The sequence below is a fragment of the Nannobrachium achirus genome (assembly GCF_963921795.1).
Source record: "Nannobrachium achirus genome assembly, chromosome: 12".
In the NCBI taxonomy this organism is placed as follows: domain Eukaryota; kingdom Metazoa; phylum Chordata; class Actinopteri; order Myctophiformes; family Myctophidae; genus Nannobrachium; species Nannobrachium achirus.
Genome location: NC_137832.1, coordinates 52,265,596 through 52,282,770, shown reverse-complemented (window position 1 = coordinate 52,282,770; position 17,175 = coordinate 52,265,596). Strand labels below are relative to the sequence as shown.

General features: G+C 49.0%; 1 protein-coding gene across 1 annotated transcript in view; it reads right to left on the bottom strand.

Moving 5' to 3' along the window:
• The window catches only part of aacs (acetoacetyl-CoA synthetase), a 78,704-nt gene that overhangs the window by 49,231 nt on the left and 12,298 nt on the right, over window positions 1-17,175 (bottom strand). Inside the window, exons 5-6 of the mRNA XM_080739344.1 lie at window positions 1,899-1,996; window positions 992-1,106 (exon numbers count right to left, since the gene is read on the bottom strand). Of these exons, the coding sequence (XP_080595470.1) occupies window positions 992-1,106; window positions 1,899-1,996 (213 nt within the window). The remainder of the gene's footprint in view (window positions 1-991; window positions 1,107-1,898; window positions 1,997-17,175) is intronic.

Sequence of the window (17,175 nt, the reverse complement as noted above, 5' to 3'; positions counted from 1 at the left end):
AACAAGGCAAGGCGGAAGTGGCTCAGGCGGTAGAGTAAGGAATGTGAAGCGCCTTGGTTTGTGTCCGGGTAGCTCTCGCCTTTGACTCACAAGGTTATGGGTACGATCCCTGGCAACGCCAACTCAGCGGATAAGTAGCCTAGTCTAGCCGGCCACGTTTAAGCACTAGATGGGCGGATACACTTTGCGCTGGAATTCAACGCCGGCTCCTGATTGGTTCACCAAAACCAACCTACATGTATGTGACCTGCTTCCCTCCTCCTCCCCGGCTTGTCGGCACATCGGCGATATTTATATAATTTACGCATACAGCCTTTAAGACATCGTCGCTGTCACTGATGCTCCCGTGAGCTCCTCCATCGTGAGTGCGTAGTCCTGCGTGTTATTCCTAAAGGATACCGTAGATTAAGGAAATAGAAAATACAAGGCTCACTCCCGGGACTCCCTCTTTCCCAGGTGTTTCGCCCAGGATCCATAGTTCCTGGGGAGGCTGACCCAGGCTGTCTTTTGAATGAAATGCCTGGGTTCTGAGGTATGAGTAGCACGGCTTGGGTGTGGCAAGTACTGGGAGCTGATGGTAGGTGTGGAGCTCCACCTCAGCAATCCATCTCCCAGGGGTCTAGCGCATTGCAATGGGGACAGACTGTGTTACCGGCTGATACCGACAATAAGCCACTCCCGACCTACTTGTTGGATAAAGACAGTATATGCCCCATTTAACAATAGAACAAAATCAGGAGAAACATCAGGAGAAATATCCATGTAGCTTATCAGTAACTGTGCGTCAGTAGTTCAATGTCCTAACCAAAAATAGTCATAAACCTCATACTTTATTACCTTACACTGGTTGTTATTACTGTAACAACCCTGTTTCACCTGGCGGATTTAGAGAAAGTTTGATCTTATGTCGTAACTCGTCTCATCAGCTGTTTCTAAGGTCAGAGAGTCTGCAAGGTTTTCAACCAGATGATGATGATTGAGTGTTCCTAACCTTTGACCACGCTGGTCAGCTTCTCCATGTGGTCGTGTGTCTTGCCGTTGTAAACCACCGCCGCCACGGAGAAGATCAACTTGGGCTGGATCTGAGAAAACCTGTCCAGCACGCCCTGAGAGAGAGAGAGAGAGAGAGAGAGAGAGAGAGAGAGAGAGAGAGAGAGAGAGAGAAATTATACATTTAGCTTGAATTTAAAAGTATCACAACAACGCTGTCGGCTAGACACCTCGTAATTCAAAAATAGTATATTTGTATGTTTTTTTTTCTTTCTCCCAACAAATCTTCTCTTCTGGAGGTCCCTGGCACAAAACATTTTCAGATGTTGGTCCACGGCCAAATAGATATAGATATCAACTTTGTTTTCACATTCCTAAACCAATAATTTGAGGAGTTTCTTTGGGTCTCCATAGGGAACCACTGCTGATCATCAAATTATTGCCTTACAAAAACAACAAAAACTAAAAAAAGTGAGGGGTGAGTAATAGATAATAGACATTAAAGGGATGGTTAACAAAGGACAGATACTCTGCATGACAATACAGGATATCATTTCACCAGCCAGAAGTTAAACAATGTTTGAGAACCGCTGATCTAACTACAGGTAGTTCATTTTTCATTGGCACATGTAGTTATCCACTTCGGCCACATGGGGGCAGTATCACCTCAGCGATAGAAGGCAGAAAGAAAGTCTCACGACCCACAGCGACTTTCTTTCTGCCTTCTATCGCTGAGGTGATACTGCCCCCATGTGGCCGAAGTGGATAAGACAAGGGTCCTCATCACAATGCACATTTCTCAAATTCTACTATACTTGTCATCTCATCACATGTACACACACACACACACACACACACACACACACACACACACACACACACACACACACACACGACACGCTGCTTACATTGACTCCAAAGTCAACAGAGGTGGAGCTCCAGATGGCTCCGATGCTGGCTGCAGCCAACATGGCCTCCACTGCATGGATCCCATTAGGGAGGTAGCCTGGAGAGAGAAGCACACACACACACACGCACACGCACGCACACGCACGCACGCACGCACGCACGCACGCACGCACGCACGCACGCACGCACGCGCGCGCGCGCACACACACACACACACACACACACACACACACACACACACACACACACACACACACACACACACACACACACACACACACACACACACACACAATGCAAATATTAGCATGTGACATGAGAGACGTAAGTGGTCAGGTATCAGGTGTGTATTCATGGGTTGCAGTTGTAGTCCTACACGGCTACACGCGTCATGTTGAGGACCAACACAGGTGTTCTGATTGGCGTAGCCGTAGAACATTAGTTCTGTGCCAATCAGAAAAATCAAACACCTGTGTTGGTCCTCAATATGGTAGGTGTAGTAGGACTACAATTGCAACCAATGAATATGGACGGACAGAGTCCAAGAGAGAGAGAGAGAGAGAGAGAGAGAGAGAGAGAGAGAGAGAGAGAGAGAGAGAGAGAGAGAGAGAGGGCTAACAGCACTGTGGTTATGATCCTATATAACATCAATTGCAGGACTGTAAATTAATTCTGACCTCCAGTGATATATGTCTCTGTTAATCTGCTAAATGGTTCCCAAGGACACGCAACGTCTAAGAAGAGTACCAGACAGGCCTATAGGTGCATAACACATAGGCTCTAATGCCTGACAATCGAGTCCCGTTCCTGTCGACCTTTGCTGCATGTCATTCCCCAGGTCTCTCTCTCCATCTTTCCTGTCTTCACTTGAACTATCAATAAAGGCATGCATAGAAGCCAAAAACTAATCTTAAAGAAAGAAAGAAAGAAAGAAAGAAAGAAAGAAAGAAAGAAAGAACCATAAATGGACTTTCACATAGGTGATGTCACCTGTGATATCACCTGTGATGTGTCAAGGGAACCAACCCATAGACTGTAAAAATGTGTACACACACGGAGACAAGCTGTGACATTTCTAAATAAGAGTAGAGAGATAACGAATGAGTGCGACCGAAGGTCGCAGTTTACCATGAGAAATGTCACAGCTTGTCTCCGTGTGTGTACACATTTTTACAGTCGGGTTGGTTGGTTCCCTTGACACATCACAGGTGATATCACAGCTCACGCCTCCGAAGCAGGTGATAGGTGACATTCTCTGCCATGGCACGGACAACTCAGATGTTTTTTTTCCTGGGGCGGCAGTGGCTAAGGGCTAGAGCAGTGTTTCTCAAATGGGGGTACGTGTACCCCTAAGGGTACGCGGAGGTACTGAAGGGGGTACTCAGAAAATGACCTCCAAAAAGAAAAATAGAAGTATAAATCATGATAATATTATTCATAGTTAAATCATTAACTGCAATTACATTAGATGGAGAAAAGGCAACTGGGATGTGTTTGAATGATTGAATGCAAGTTATTGACATGAAAAGTGCTTAAAATAAATCTGTTCAGGAGGCACCGTTTTAAACTCTCACTCACTCCCTTTCTTTTTTGTGATGTTAGATTATTGAAAAGGGGAGGTTATCATAGCATAGTTATGGTTTTAATTGCAGTTTTATGAGGAAAACGTTGTTGTCGGGTAAAGGGGGTACTTGGATTCAAAAATAATGGAAAGGGGGTACTCGAGCCAAAAAAGATTGAGAAACACTGGGCTAGAGTGTGCCCGGTAGAGAGGCCGGATGGGAACCAGAAGGTTCCCAGTTCGATCCCGAGCTCCCCCAGAGTTAATGTCGAAGTGTCCTTGAGCAAGACGCTGTACCCCTAATTGCTCCAGATGGTTGGTGCCTTGCATGGTTTCGGTGTGTGAATGCATGTGTGAATAGGTGAATGTGATGCACAATCTATGTGAAGCTCTTTGGATAAAAGGCACTATATAAATGCACCATTTACTTCTATGTCTCTCCTTCTGTGTTAGTACAACACTGAACATTTAAGCACTAACAAAGGTCCCAGGAAAACCAAAACGTTTGCTTTTTTATTTTGCACTGAGCACCTGAGCACTTTATGGGCTAAAAAAATAAATGAAATGATATAAGTCTCAGTCTAAGGAGTATTCCTTAAATGTCTATGCAGTGAGCGAGTCCTCTTCTGTGTTAGTACAACAAACATGCACAAGATGTGGCAGTGGCGGTCTTCGATAAAAAAACATTCAATGTGAGGGGCTCACTTGCAAACCTGACTGGAGTTGAAGAACATACTAGCAGCAACAATGGTGAGCTTCAAAGCTTGGCCCAGTGAACCTGAGATAAATTCAGGTCACCTAGTTGCAGTAGCTTGGCAGTGAGTGAAGTGAGTTAAGTAAATGTGCGTGTGCGTGTGTGCGTGTGTGTGTGTGTGTGTGTGTGTGTGTGTGTGTGTGTGTGTGTGTGTGTGTGTGTGTTTGTGTGTGTGTGTGTGTGTGTGTGTGTGTGTGTGTGTGTGTGTGTGTGGGGAGGGGAGGTGGGGGCTTAGCCTGAATCAGTGGGTTGTCTACCTGGTTGACCCCACTGAACTAGAAGCTCTGCTGCAACTCAAAGCATCAGAGCAGGATTACACGAGAGAGTGAGAGAGAACATGCACTACTCTACTCCGCCATGGAGGGATAACAGGTTCTTCAACACTGAGAGGAGCTTTTTAGCATGCAATAGCGCACGTGGCGGCTGCGTAGTCGGCTAACATAAAAGAAAATACTTATAAATCAAGAACTATCCAATGAAGAAGCACCCGGTTCCGCCGAGAACAACATGGCAGATGATTTGATATGTCACGTGTAGGGATGGGTATCGTCTGCGATACTTTTAATGGTATCGATTGCATGACGTCGATACTATCGGGTATCGGTTCATGTAAAAACGAACGATACCTCGTTTCGATACTCTGGAACGCACCCCTGGCCGGTTGCATCTGTAACAGTTGGGCTACCGAGAGTTTAATGACTGCTACACTCGTTACTGTGGAAAATAGCCGACAATAGCCTATAATGTTTATTATTATGATGATTATCTAACGTCTATACTCTCCGCTCCGCCACACTGTGTGATCATCATCATCACCTCTCCTCTACCGCAGCAGCAGCGAGTCACCCCTCTTTCCGTGTTGAAGTTAAACTTAAATAAAAAGTATCGAAAATGGTATCGAAAAGGGTATCGTATCGATTCCCAGGTATCGAAAAAGGTATCGTATCGATTCAAAGGTGAACGATACCCATCCCTAGTCACGTGTGACAACATCACTGTATAACCAGTAGAAGTTACGGTGAAGAAAGTTTCCCGCTTTGTTGTGGAGAGAGCATTGGTTGTGTCAAGAGACACAGCAGTGGGATTACCTAATCTGAGAGGCATAGTTAACATATCGTTCTTTGACACGTGCTGAACAAGGGAGAACAATGCAGCAGAGCTGCAGCGTTTTGTATTGCTTTTACATTTAAGACAGTCCAAGATCATAAAAAATCATGGCCCAAGACCATACATTCACGCCATTCCCATTGAAATGCATTGGCAAAATCCACTCTCATTTAAGTAAAAATCTTGAATTCAACATTTACAAAAGTACTGCCATCAAAATGTACTTAAAGTACAAAAAGTTCTCAAATGTAGTATATAAGTGTAACATGTCTAAAAAAATCTTTTGAAAATAGCAGATCTACAAGCTCACAATGTGTTGCATAGTGAGCTTGTAGATCAGCTATTTTCAACTGGCCAAAATATATATACAGTACAGGGACATTTTTCAAATAATTGTAGTGGAGTAAAAGTACAATATTGGTGTGTGCATTGACTCCAGCTATGGCCTCATCAGCTAAGTGCTCACATATATAACTCTAGATTGGAGACTGTGACAACGCACACATGCCCTCGTCCTGGACCAAGGACATCTCTCTCACACACACGCACACACACGCACACACACACACACACACACACACACACACACACACACACACACGTACAGAGGCTTCGATGTCCGGGACCCGTCTTATATCACGATCGGTATTAATGGCCCAATCACTCATTGAGAGGGGAGGGGGATCAAAGGAGAAACGAGAGGAAGGGGAGAGAGAGAGGAAGAAGTGAGATTGCATCTCTCTCTCTCTCTCTCTCTCTCTCTCGCTCTCTCTCTCTTTCTAATGAGATTCCCACAGGGCTTAACTCATTTAGCTAATGGTGCTCAATGCTGCAATGTACAACTCCTTCTGAACACGCATGCACGCACGTTTACTGTCAATATTCCAGGATGACCTCCCACTTGGGTAATGACGCCCCCTGGCGATCATTCAGAGAAACTACTTCAGCTCCCGTACTAACGTAGGTAGGAAGGGCCTGTCACTCAAACCGGAGTGACCCGCCTCCAGGCTATATAAGCCCCCGGAGGCGGAAGTAACATCCTCTTTTCACTCTCTGCGATATCACATTCAGATAAGTTGAAACTCAGCCTTTGTATTATTATTCTTCGCGCATTAGCCTAAAGCGGTGGCATTGGAGTCGCCCACCGGCGAGTGTTGAATTAACCCGTACTTAAGAATACTTATTCTTGTCCCGTCCTAAAGCGACGGTTATTTCCTTCTATAACAAAGGATTATTACTGCTTGTTCAGGCCTCCGCCGAAGCAAGCGTGGCATAGCATTAGCCGTTAGCTTGTTAGCTCGTCTGCTATTTGTTAACGTTAGCTACACTGCTTACCGCTTGTTCAGGCCCTGCCCGAATCAAGCGTGGCCTAGCCTTAGCCGTTAGCTTGTTAGCTCGTCTGCTTCTGGTTAACTCTATCTACAGTGCTTCGCCATGGATCCTCTGGCCTTCCTGCCGAGGCAATGTCCAGGCTGTCCAGGACTCATCGACGGACAGGATCTTCACCCTCTCTGTGTCGGCTGCATGGGCGTTGCACACGCCTTCTCTGCACTGAGTCCTCAGGGGAGAGCAGGACCTTTCTGTGACTTCTGCGTGGCCTACGACCACGATGTACTGGTACACCGGTTCTACCTAGCCAGGGCAGGCCTCGGGGCCTGCGCTCCACCAGGTGGGTCCACTGCTCTCAACCCCACAGCCCAGTCTTTCCTTCCCCAGGCGGCCCGCACCGTTGGTCAAGGTGCGGTGCTGCCTTCCGGAGATCCGTTTGGCAAACAGCGCGCCATTCCAAGTCAAGATGGCGCCGTGCTACATGAGACACCGCCTGCCGCGCAACCGACCGCAGCTAGCTCCACTGTCACTGGAGCTGGCGGGTCTGGTGAAGTCGCCGCTAAGAAGGCGACCAAGAAGGCTAACATCCCTCCGGTAGCCTTTTCCCCTTCGGGCGCGGTGCCCAAAAAGAAACGCTCGGATGTGACCGTCGGGGACGTTCCCCTCGACGTGAGCATCACCAAAACAGTCCAGACTTTCAGGCGAGAGTCGGACCTGAGCTCCTGTCAGCGAGGGTTCTGGTTCTGAATACTCTGGATACACGGCCGAGGAGGAGGAGGACTCCGTCGAGGACGATGGTTCTCGACTCACGGTCACAGTGAAAGGTAATGCCCCTGCGGCTCCAGCACGTCAACTGGACGCCGCAGGGAACTCCCAGTCCTCCTCAGGCACCACTGCCCCTCCACCCGCCAGTCAAGCGGGTGAAGCGGGAGCAGAGGACGTCGATTCTGCAGCAGAAATGCTGGATCATCTCACGGTCTACATGAGAGCTCTTGCCAGAGTTGGAGAGGAGTTGCCACCTCCTCTCCCCTCTGAAGAGGCCGAGGATGATGACGAAATGCCCGGGCAGGAGCCTTCGGTTCCCGCCCCGTATGTCCTCTCCAGGCTGCCGCTGGTGAAAGGTTTCACCAAGGCCCTCCATTCCTCATGGAAGACACACAAAGATTTCTGGGTTCCGTCAGACCCCAGTACAAGGATGTAGGCACGGCTAAAAACGGGCCGTTTGTCGGCCCCGTCGGCACCAACCCGCCGGGGTTCACTGTCCTGGAGGACAAGCTGCAGTCGGACAGGGCTCGTAACGCCTACCGGTCCGCTGCTCTGGCCGCTAAGGACCTGAATCTAATCCAGCTCTTGCTCGCTTCCACCAAGGACCTGGTCAAAGGTCTGCCCACGGGGGAGCACACAGCTGAACTGAACACTTTATTTGACATCATGCTGAAGGTCAATTGGCATGCGGTTAAGTGGATGGGCAGGTCCATGGACTACAACCTCCAGTCTGAGAGAGCCCGCTGGCTCGACTATGTCGACCTCGAGCCTAAGAGGGACGTGGGCGAGAAGCCTCTAGGTCCTCGCGGGGAGATGTACAAGTCTCTCATTAACATGGAGAACAGTCCCACCACCCTCATGGGTGGGGGCTTGGAGCTGCTGCAGGGTAGAGTTACCTTCTTCAAGGCGGCTAAGGACATCGTCGAGTCCACCACAGTGCCACAGGAAGAACCGCAGCAAGCTAGGAGGGCGTCCCGCTCCTCCCGCGTCAAGGAAAGGGGCCGCTCTGCTTCTTTTAAGAAGCACTCGTCTTCCTCCAGGGGAGCCTCTGCAGCCAGGGCGCCTGACAGGCCCCGCAGCAAGGTTGTGGTTCCCGAGCGCGCTCAGCCGCGCCGCCCGTCCAAGGATGGCAGGCAGCAGTCTTCCTACCGCGGTGGCCGCGGTAGGGGACAGCGCAAATGACACTCGGAAGAGGGGGATTGTGCTGGGGCGGGGGTCCGAGGTGTCTCTCGGTCCCCCTCCCCCCAAACGAGGGCGTTTTTCTGTACCCCGTGTCGGGGAAATGAAAATGTGGAATTTGATGCCTCCTGTGTCGACAATAAATATGTTGAAAGAGCAAAGTCTGTCTCTGTCCAACTCTCTCGCACTAGCACAGACGACCCCATCGTGCATGCCTCCTGTAGTAATGATGAAGTCCTGTCAGGACTCGATAATCAATCACAGGTTTTATCGGCAACCAGTAATGTTAATGTCAAACAATTATGTGGTTCCTCAAGCGCGCGAGTGGGATATCCCTCGCGTCGACAATATGACTCCTTTATGCATGCCTCCTGTAAGAATGATGGAGTCCCGTCAGGACTCTTTAATCAGTCAGAGGTTTTATCAGCAACCAGTAATGTTAACGTCAAACAATTATATGGTTCCTCATGCGCGCGAGTGGATTTTCCCTCGCGTGAGCGATGCTATGAATTTAACCTTGAGTCAGAAATTCTGTCGGCCTACTATGAGCCCGGGTCAAGGGACAAGCATAAAGGCCTTAGAGCAGGTATTAAACGTAAAAGTTCCTCTCCTGTCAGGGGAGAATGCTTTAGTTGTGGGCGAGTCTGTTTATCAGTCGAATCGCTTTGCTCTTCCTGTCGCTCTATCGAGCGAAAACCGAACGCTTCCGGTTTCACCGGATACGGATTCGCTAGCTCCCCGCTTCCGGTCCGGCCGCAAAAAAAAAGCTCCGCTAGTCAAGCGGTACAATCAGAAGGTGTTCCCGCCTTGCGGCCTATTGAACCCCTGCGCTCCGCATCCGGGTGTTCCGGATACGGATACGCAGGTTCCCCACTTCCGGTCCCGCCGCAAAATAGCTCCGCTAGTCAAGCGGTACAACCAGAAGGTGTTTCCGCCATGCGGCCTATTGAACCCTTGCGCTCCGCATCCGGTCGTTCCGGATACGGATACGCAGGTTCCCCACTTCCGGTCCGGCCGCCAAAAAGCTCCGCCGTCACGGAAGCACAGTGGTGGGGTTTCTCTCGCTCAAAACACGCTAGCACGCTGCGCGCGCCAGTGGAAGTTATGCAACCCGAGCCATTGGGTATTTCGAACGATAACCAGGGGTTACAGGTTACAGTTCGCAGACATACCCCCGCTTTCGAGCAGGGTTATTCATACCAGGGCGCGTGGTTTAAAAGCAAGTCTTTTGAGAGAAGAGATCAGCTCATTGCTAAGCAAGGGTGCTATAGTGGAGCTGGACAGGACCCAATCCCGCATGGGATTTTGGAGCCGTTATTTCCTGGTGCCCAAAAAGGGGGGGGGGCTACGTCCCATCCTGGACCTAAAGGCACTAAACGTGTACCTGAAGAAATACGTTTTCAGGATGCTAACTGTACCCACCATGTTACGGTCGGTCAGGCAAGGGGATTTCCACTGTTCAGTGGATCTGAAGGATGCTTATCAGCACGTCCAGATTTATCCCCCACACAGGAAATTCCTACGGTTCGCCTTCGAGGGTCGCCTGTACGAGTATACAGTACTCCCTTTCGGTCTGTCACTGAGCCCGAGGGTTTTCGTGAAAGTGACCGAAGCAGCCATCGCCCCGCTGAGACAGCAGGGCGTCAGGTTGGCGACGTACATCGACGATTGGATGATTTCAGCGAGCTCCGCCCACGAAGTGGCGCGTCACACACAAGTGGTTTTGGCTCACCTGAAGGCCTTAGGTTTCATAGTCAACCACGGCAAGAGCATGCTGACTCCAGCAAGTCGTCTTACATTCATTGGGGTCCTTCTGGACTCATCCGACATGTCGGCCCGTCTCTCAGAGGAGAGGGTGGACAGGTTTCGGGAATGTCTCGACTCCTTTCAAGTGGGCCAGGAGGTCACTTACAGGAGTTGCATGGTACTGACGGGAATGATGGCTTCCGCAGTACATCTGTTGCGTTTGGGCAGGTTTCATATGAGACCTTTTCAAAGATGGATGTTATCCCTCGGGATCCCGCCCTCCTTGAAGTACAAGAAGGTTACGGTTTCCCCTTCCTGCGCGATCGCCCTGTCTCCGTGGCTGGTGGAGGGGTTCCTCACCAGCGGAGTCTCGATTGGCGAGGTGGTTTCCCGCAAGTCGATCACGACAGACGCCAGTCTCAGTGGATGGGGAGCCACTTTCGAGGGGCGCACAGCGCAGGGGCTTTGGCCTCTGGAGATGAGGGGTCGTCACATCAACTATTTGGAGTTGATGGCTATACTCCTGGCGCTCAAGCATTTCGAGCCTTGGATTTTGCATTGTCACGTCCTGGTCAGGACAGACAATACGACGGCCATGTTTTATGTCAACAAACAGGGGGGCCTGTCGTCGTTGCCACTGGACCGTCTGGCTCGAGAATTGACGGTTTGGTGCTTGTCGCGCCTCAAGTCGATCAGGGCCTTACACGTCCCAGGTCTCCTCAACAGCGGAGCAGATCTCCTGTCCAGGGGAGGTCCTCGCTACGAGGATTGGTCTCTCCACCCCAGGGTGGCGAGCCAGATTTTTCGCAAGTTCGGTCAGCCAGTGGCGGACCTGTTTGCGTCAGCGGAGAATACGAAGTGTCCGTTGTTCTTCGCGGTGAAGGGCAGTCCTCCCTTGGGGTTGGACGCCTTAGCGCACACGTGGCCGAGAGGTCTACTGTACGCGTTTCCCCCCTTCGACTTAATCCGACCCACTCTGGAGAGAGTCAGGAGGTTCGGTCTGGAGATGCTCCTGGTGGCTCCCTTCAAGGGCACGTGGAGATCGGCGATCGCCCCTCTCCTTTGCGAAACGGGTTGGCAGCTGCCTCAGTGCAGGGACCTGTTGAGTCAGGCCAGGGGGGAGATCTTCCACCAAGACCTGCAGGTCCTAGACCTGTGGGTTTGGCACGTGAAAGGTTAAACCTGCTGGCAGCCGGTTTTTCTTCTGAAGTGGTTGCTACCATTCAGAGTGCTAAGGCGCCCTCTACGAGGGCGTCTTATGATGGAAGGTGGAATGCCTTTGAGGACTGGTGTGAGTCGCGTGTTCCACCTGTGGTGGCTCATGTGGCGTCAGCCCAGGAAATTCTGGAATTTATGCAGAACCGCTTGAAAAGTGGTCTGGCATTTTCTACCCTTAGGGGGTATTTGGCGGCTATTAATGCCTGTCACCTGGGGGTGGCGGGCAAGGCACCTTCTAAAGTCCCGGAGGTCATCAAGTTCATGCAAGGAGTTGAACGTTTGAGGCCGGTGACTAGGTCTTTGTTCCCAGTTTGGGATCTGCAGGTGGTTCTAGGGGGCCTTTGTCGGGCTCCCTTTGAGCCGCTTGTAGGGATGCCTTTGAAACTTTTGAGTTTCAAGACGGCTCTTTTGCTGGCTTTGGCCACGGCTAAAAGAGTTGGTGACCTGCAAGCTCTCTCGGTGTCTGCGGAGTGCATGCAGTTTATGAACAATGATCTCAAGGTGTTGCTCAAGCCTCATCTTAAGTTTGTTCCTAAGAACATGGTGGTTCCTAAGGAGCCTGTTGTTCTTCTGGCTTTTCATCCTCCTCCGTTTGTCTCGGTGGAGGATGAACGGCTGAATTGCCTTTGTCCTGTCAGGGCATTGAAGGCCTACTGTGACAGGACTGCTGGTTCTAGAGCTTCTTCTCAGCTCTTCGTGGAAATGGGCAATGTTCTTGTCAGAAAGCCGGTGTCTAGACCCACTCTTTCGAGGTGGATTGTGGATGCTATTAGGCTGGCTTACTCTAGTGCGGGTGTGGAAGTGCCGGCGGCACTTAAAGCCCATAGCACTAGAGGTGTGGCTACTTCGTGGGCACTGGCAAAGGGAGTCTCCGTTCAGGAGATTTGTGTTTCGGCGAATTGGTCTTCGCCTTCTACCTTTGCAGCCTACTATCACCTGGATATCGAATCCTCTTCGCTAGCGCATTCGGTTCTGGGTGCAGTTGCCTCCTCTACGTCATAGAGGAGTCGGATCTTCCCCTCCCACAGGTGGGCATGTAGCCACCTGGGGTATTTTGGGGGGACCCTGTGTTTTCCTTATATAGTGTGTCTTACTTATAAGGCGGACTTGTCCTTTTCATTTAGTTGAATGAGGCGGACTTCGGTCTGTCAGGGTCTCTCTTTATTTTCTCATGCCTTCACACCCAGGTCCGGTGGGCCTGGGACCTTCTGGGTGATGGGTCAAGCCCGTTTGGGCTGTGCTCACCCGTATGAGGGGTGTGTGGGGGTATGAGAGTAGGTTGTGGCTTAGAGGGGAGTTTAAGAATCCCAAGTGGGAGGTCATCCTGGAATATTGACAGTAAACGGTAGGTTCCGTACGGAACCATTGTTTACTTAGATATGGAAGGATGACCTCCCACGTAATGCCCCTCTGTTTCACTGAATGTGGCAGAGAGTGGTATTAAGAGGATGTTACTTCCGCCTCCGGGGGCTTATATAGCCTGGAGGCGGGTCACTCCGGTTTGAGTGACAGGCCCTTCCTACCTACGTTAGTACGGGAGCTGAAGTAGTTTCTCTGAATGATCGCCAGGGGGCGTCATTACCCAAGTGGGAGGTCATCCTTCCATATCTAAGTAAACAATGGTTCCGTACGGAACCTACCGTTCATGGTTCTTCCTGGAGAGTGGACCTTCATTTGAACTCACATCCACTCTTAAAGCACTTAGAATGGATCGATTTGCGGGACAATGCTCATGCTGCATTACACAAACGCATGTCCGCGGTTACGTTTTTGCCTTCGGTGTGGTTAAGGTCAGGTTAGCTTTATGCCTTTGGTGTGGTCAAGTGAAGCATCTGGGAAGGGGTCGGTAAGTGAGAGTGCGTGTCGCTAGGCTCTGCTTTGCCTGTGTTTAATCATGCTGTCAGGAATTATTTCTCAACAACGACCAGTGCGCTGTCAATTAATTCATTGCATATTGCACAGCCCTGCGTTTTATTCTGAAGCTGTAAAGAAATAAGCCAAGTCCGCATCAGTGTTCCGACGGGCCGGTATTCCGACACTAAAACTAAACCTAACTCTACCCCCAACCCTAAACCTAACCTCAGTAAGTAACTAACCTGCCTTACGCTAAGTAACTAACCTGCCTTGTAACTAACCTGCCGACGCTAAGTAACTAACCTGCCGACCATGTCGGAACAGCGGATAGTCGGGATAGTGAGCGCTTCCCCTGTTGAACTGGGTGAAGGGGTATATTTTTTAACAACAACCAGTGCAAAGTCAATTATACCACTTACTACATGGATACTTAATAAATAATAAATTGACCCAAACGTAACAACAAAATGAACTTATTATTTCCTTAGCTTTATGGTAATGAAAGAATTCCATAAGTGTTGCGCTGGCCATCTGCCCAGCGAAACACGGTCGCTTCGGAAAAAAAGGAAGTGTCGGTTAAAAATAATCAATTTTCAGTTATTATTTCTCGCTTCAAATGTAAAAAAAAAAAACACTTTCTTGAGAGCAAAGTTTAGTTGTAAATGACACTGTGTGTTCGTTTACACGGCTGTCAAGGCGGATACAGCACAGAATTCAAGCAGCACAGCCAGGTGCTCTGAGCCTTTGAGCTCTGAGCCTTTATTTAGGTCTGTTATAGAGCAGAGCGGTCATTATCCAGAAATAATACACAGCTGAATTCAACGATTGACCATTCAGAATCAAGCATTCAACCAAGACTTAATAAACCACAGTATGTTTCTTGATAATATATACAAATGTGATGTTTGTGGAAGTGATAATCCAACTTCGAAAATGGATCTTATTTTCATTGCATCTGTGCACCTGAAACACTTCTGTGCAACTATTAAAGATGAATATGAAAGGTGCATTCTAAAAAAAAGGTCTGGGCAGGATTCATTTGAAGTGAACATACAGTACATTTATTGTTGAAACGCAAAAAGGACATTTAACCTATTAAGCCCTATATCGTCTCTGTCGATTGGAAACCTCACAATTAAAAAAACTGCTACGTTTCAGGAATAAAATGCAGTTAATTTACGAAAAAACACAGCGCAAGCAAAGAAAATATGGAGATAACGATATTTGTTGTCTTGTCGTTGCAACTAGTCTGTGCATCGGGTGGCTGTGGTTGAGAGAACTGAGACCGGTGTTGTACAGCCTCGTTGTAAGTGAAAACCCTGGACGCCAACCCAGTCCAAACAGCTCAGTACATACTGTACAGGTGTACACACGCCCACGTAACAGGTGCGCGCGCCCACACACACACCTACAGGCAAGCAGTCCCAACAGAAACCCAATGCGATTTAGGTTCTGACTCACAGCTGGCAACGGGCCGAAGGGGAATTTGACCAAAACCACAGACCTCGGGATGATTGCAGTCAGTGACCGACAATAATGGTGCGCATTCAACACCCAGGATACAGCTCATTAGCGCTTTATATGTACATTACTAGTAGTAGACTTGCTACAGCTGGATTTACTGGATTTGTGTTTATTTATTTATTTGTTTACAATGTATTTTGTAGCGCCTCACACCTAGAAGGTCCCGGGTTCGATTACCGCCAGGGACGCTAGAGGCGTGTTCTCCCCTCCATTGGCGAAAGGGCCTTGCTGTGTGGAGTTTGCATGTTCTATACGTGTCCCTATCGGGTAGGTAGTGGTATCCTCACAAAAAACATGCAGTAATCCTAGTCTTTTTTCCGGCCCTACCTGGCCAGCCACGGCGCCTGATTGAGGAGAAAGGAACTGGTTGGAATAACATGTTCCTTCCACGTGCAACGTCCAACCGGGGAAACTTCCCCCTGTCACATGAAAAGAAGCAACTTGGACTCCTCATGCATAGAAGGAAGCATGAGGTCAGTCCCCAGGTTGGCAGAGGGAGTGTAGCGCCCAAGATCACATTAGAGAATTGACACTGGGTGAAAAAATGGGTTTACAAAATTGTGGGATAAAATAAATACAAAAGTAGCGGCCTGCTCACTCTTCATGCATTGAAGGAAGCATGATAGACGGACACACAAACACAAGTCGCACTGTTTCAGCTGGAAGTGAGTTTCACCTTTCTAGTGAATGAGGCAGCCTAGAGGGCGGAGCCAAATAGTACACCTTCCATTTGTCACTGATCACATGACCCCGAAGGAGGGAGAAGGAGTGAGGCTACGTTTTTCTTATTTCCACACAACAGTATAAGGTATATTATGATGACATGGTTCAATGTTGAAAATGAGTGTTAAGTGACGTCAGGATGCACCCCTGTCCCACTGCACCACAGAGCCACAGCCACGTTTACAACGCTCTATCAGTACCGGTATCAGCAATAGAGTGAGGCACACAGTGGCGATATCAATGACACCACTCTATGACTAGGAGGTAAAAAGACCCACACTTGTGTGGTAGTATTTTCTTCGACTAAAACTATGATGAATATTATTGCGACCGGAGGTTGCAGTTTACCATGAAAAATGTGTAGACAAGAGTCACAGGGAAGGAGTTTCAGGGTAGCGTTTCAGACACAACTGCTGCAGGTTTCCATAGTAAGTAGCTCCCTACGGTCGCAAAAAGACTAAATATTCAAACTAAATATTTTGCTGTCAAAATCAACACTAGTGTGGGGGTGGAGGGGAGGGGTTAAATGGTGTATGAATGAATGGTGTCATTCAGAATGAGCCTCGCGTGTGCCTGCCCTCTGTACTGTACCTCCAACCACACACATTAAACACACACACACACACACACACACACACACACACACACAGAGGAAAGATGGGACAGTGCCAGGTGGGATGGAAGGAAAGAGGGAGGGAGGGAAAAGATGGAGAGATGAAAGAATAAAGCGAAGGAGGGAGGGATTGAGAGACGGATAGATGGGAACATGAAGCCAGGGCAGACTCCCTTCCTTCCAATCCGATGAGCAGGTTGGTGCCTTCTTGCATGGTGTCCTCCAAGACCCCCAAGTACTTTTTTTTTTCTGACTGTACTGCCGTTTTGCATTTCTGTCTAATAAAATATTCAACAAATAAAAACGTATTTCAACCTGGTCTTCCTATTTTGGGCGTGCCATTGTAGAGGCCTGTCTAAATGTTTCGTTGACAGAGTAGAGCCTACTAAACCTGACATCGTTGTTGCACGAGTGCATTCTCGTAATTGCTCTGAGGAATGTCATTCCTCTTCCCTCAATACAGTACACAGCTCTCCAGCATGCACTAACCTCTAACCTCCTACAACAGGGGTCTTCAACATGCAACGGGGGTCCTCAAAGTTACCAACAGGGGGCCGTCAAATATTTTATATTAACCACTTGAACCCTTGCATCCCTATTCTGAGGGGAACATTGGCTGAAAATAGCAGATCTACAAGCAGATCCACGAAAAAGTAGGAGAAGTTGAATCTACAAACACAATATGTGTAAAATTGCTTCGAGTGCATCTCTCCACTCCGACATGTCTCCTTTCCGACATGTCTCCATTCCGACACTAACCCTATCTCTAACCCTAACCCTAAACCGAACCCCCATGGGAGTGTCGCCACTCCGACAATAAGAAGTCAATTTCGGAGTGGCGACATGTCGGAATGGAGAGAGCCTCCCAATTGCTTCATCTCTCTCAGCTAAGGGGTCATTGGG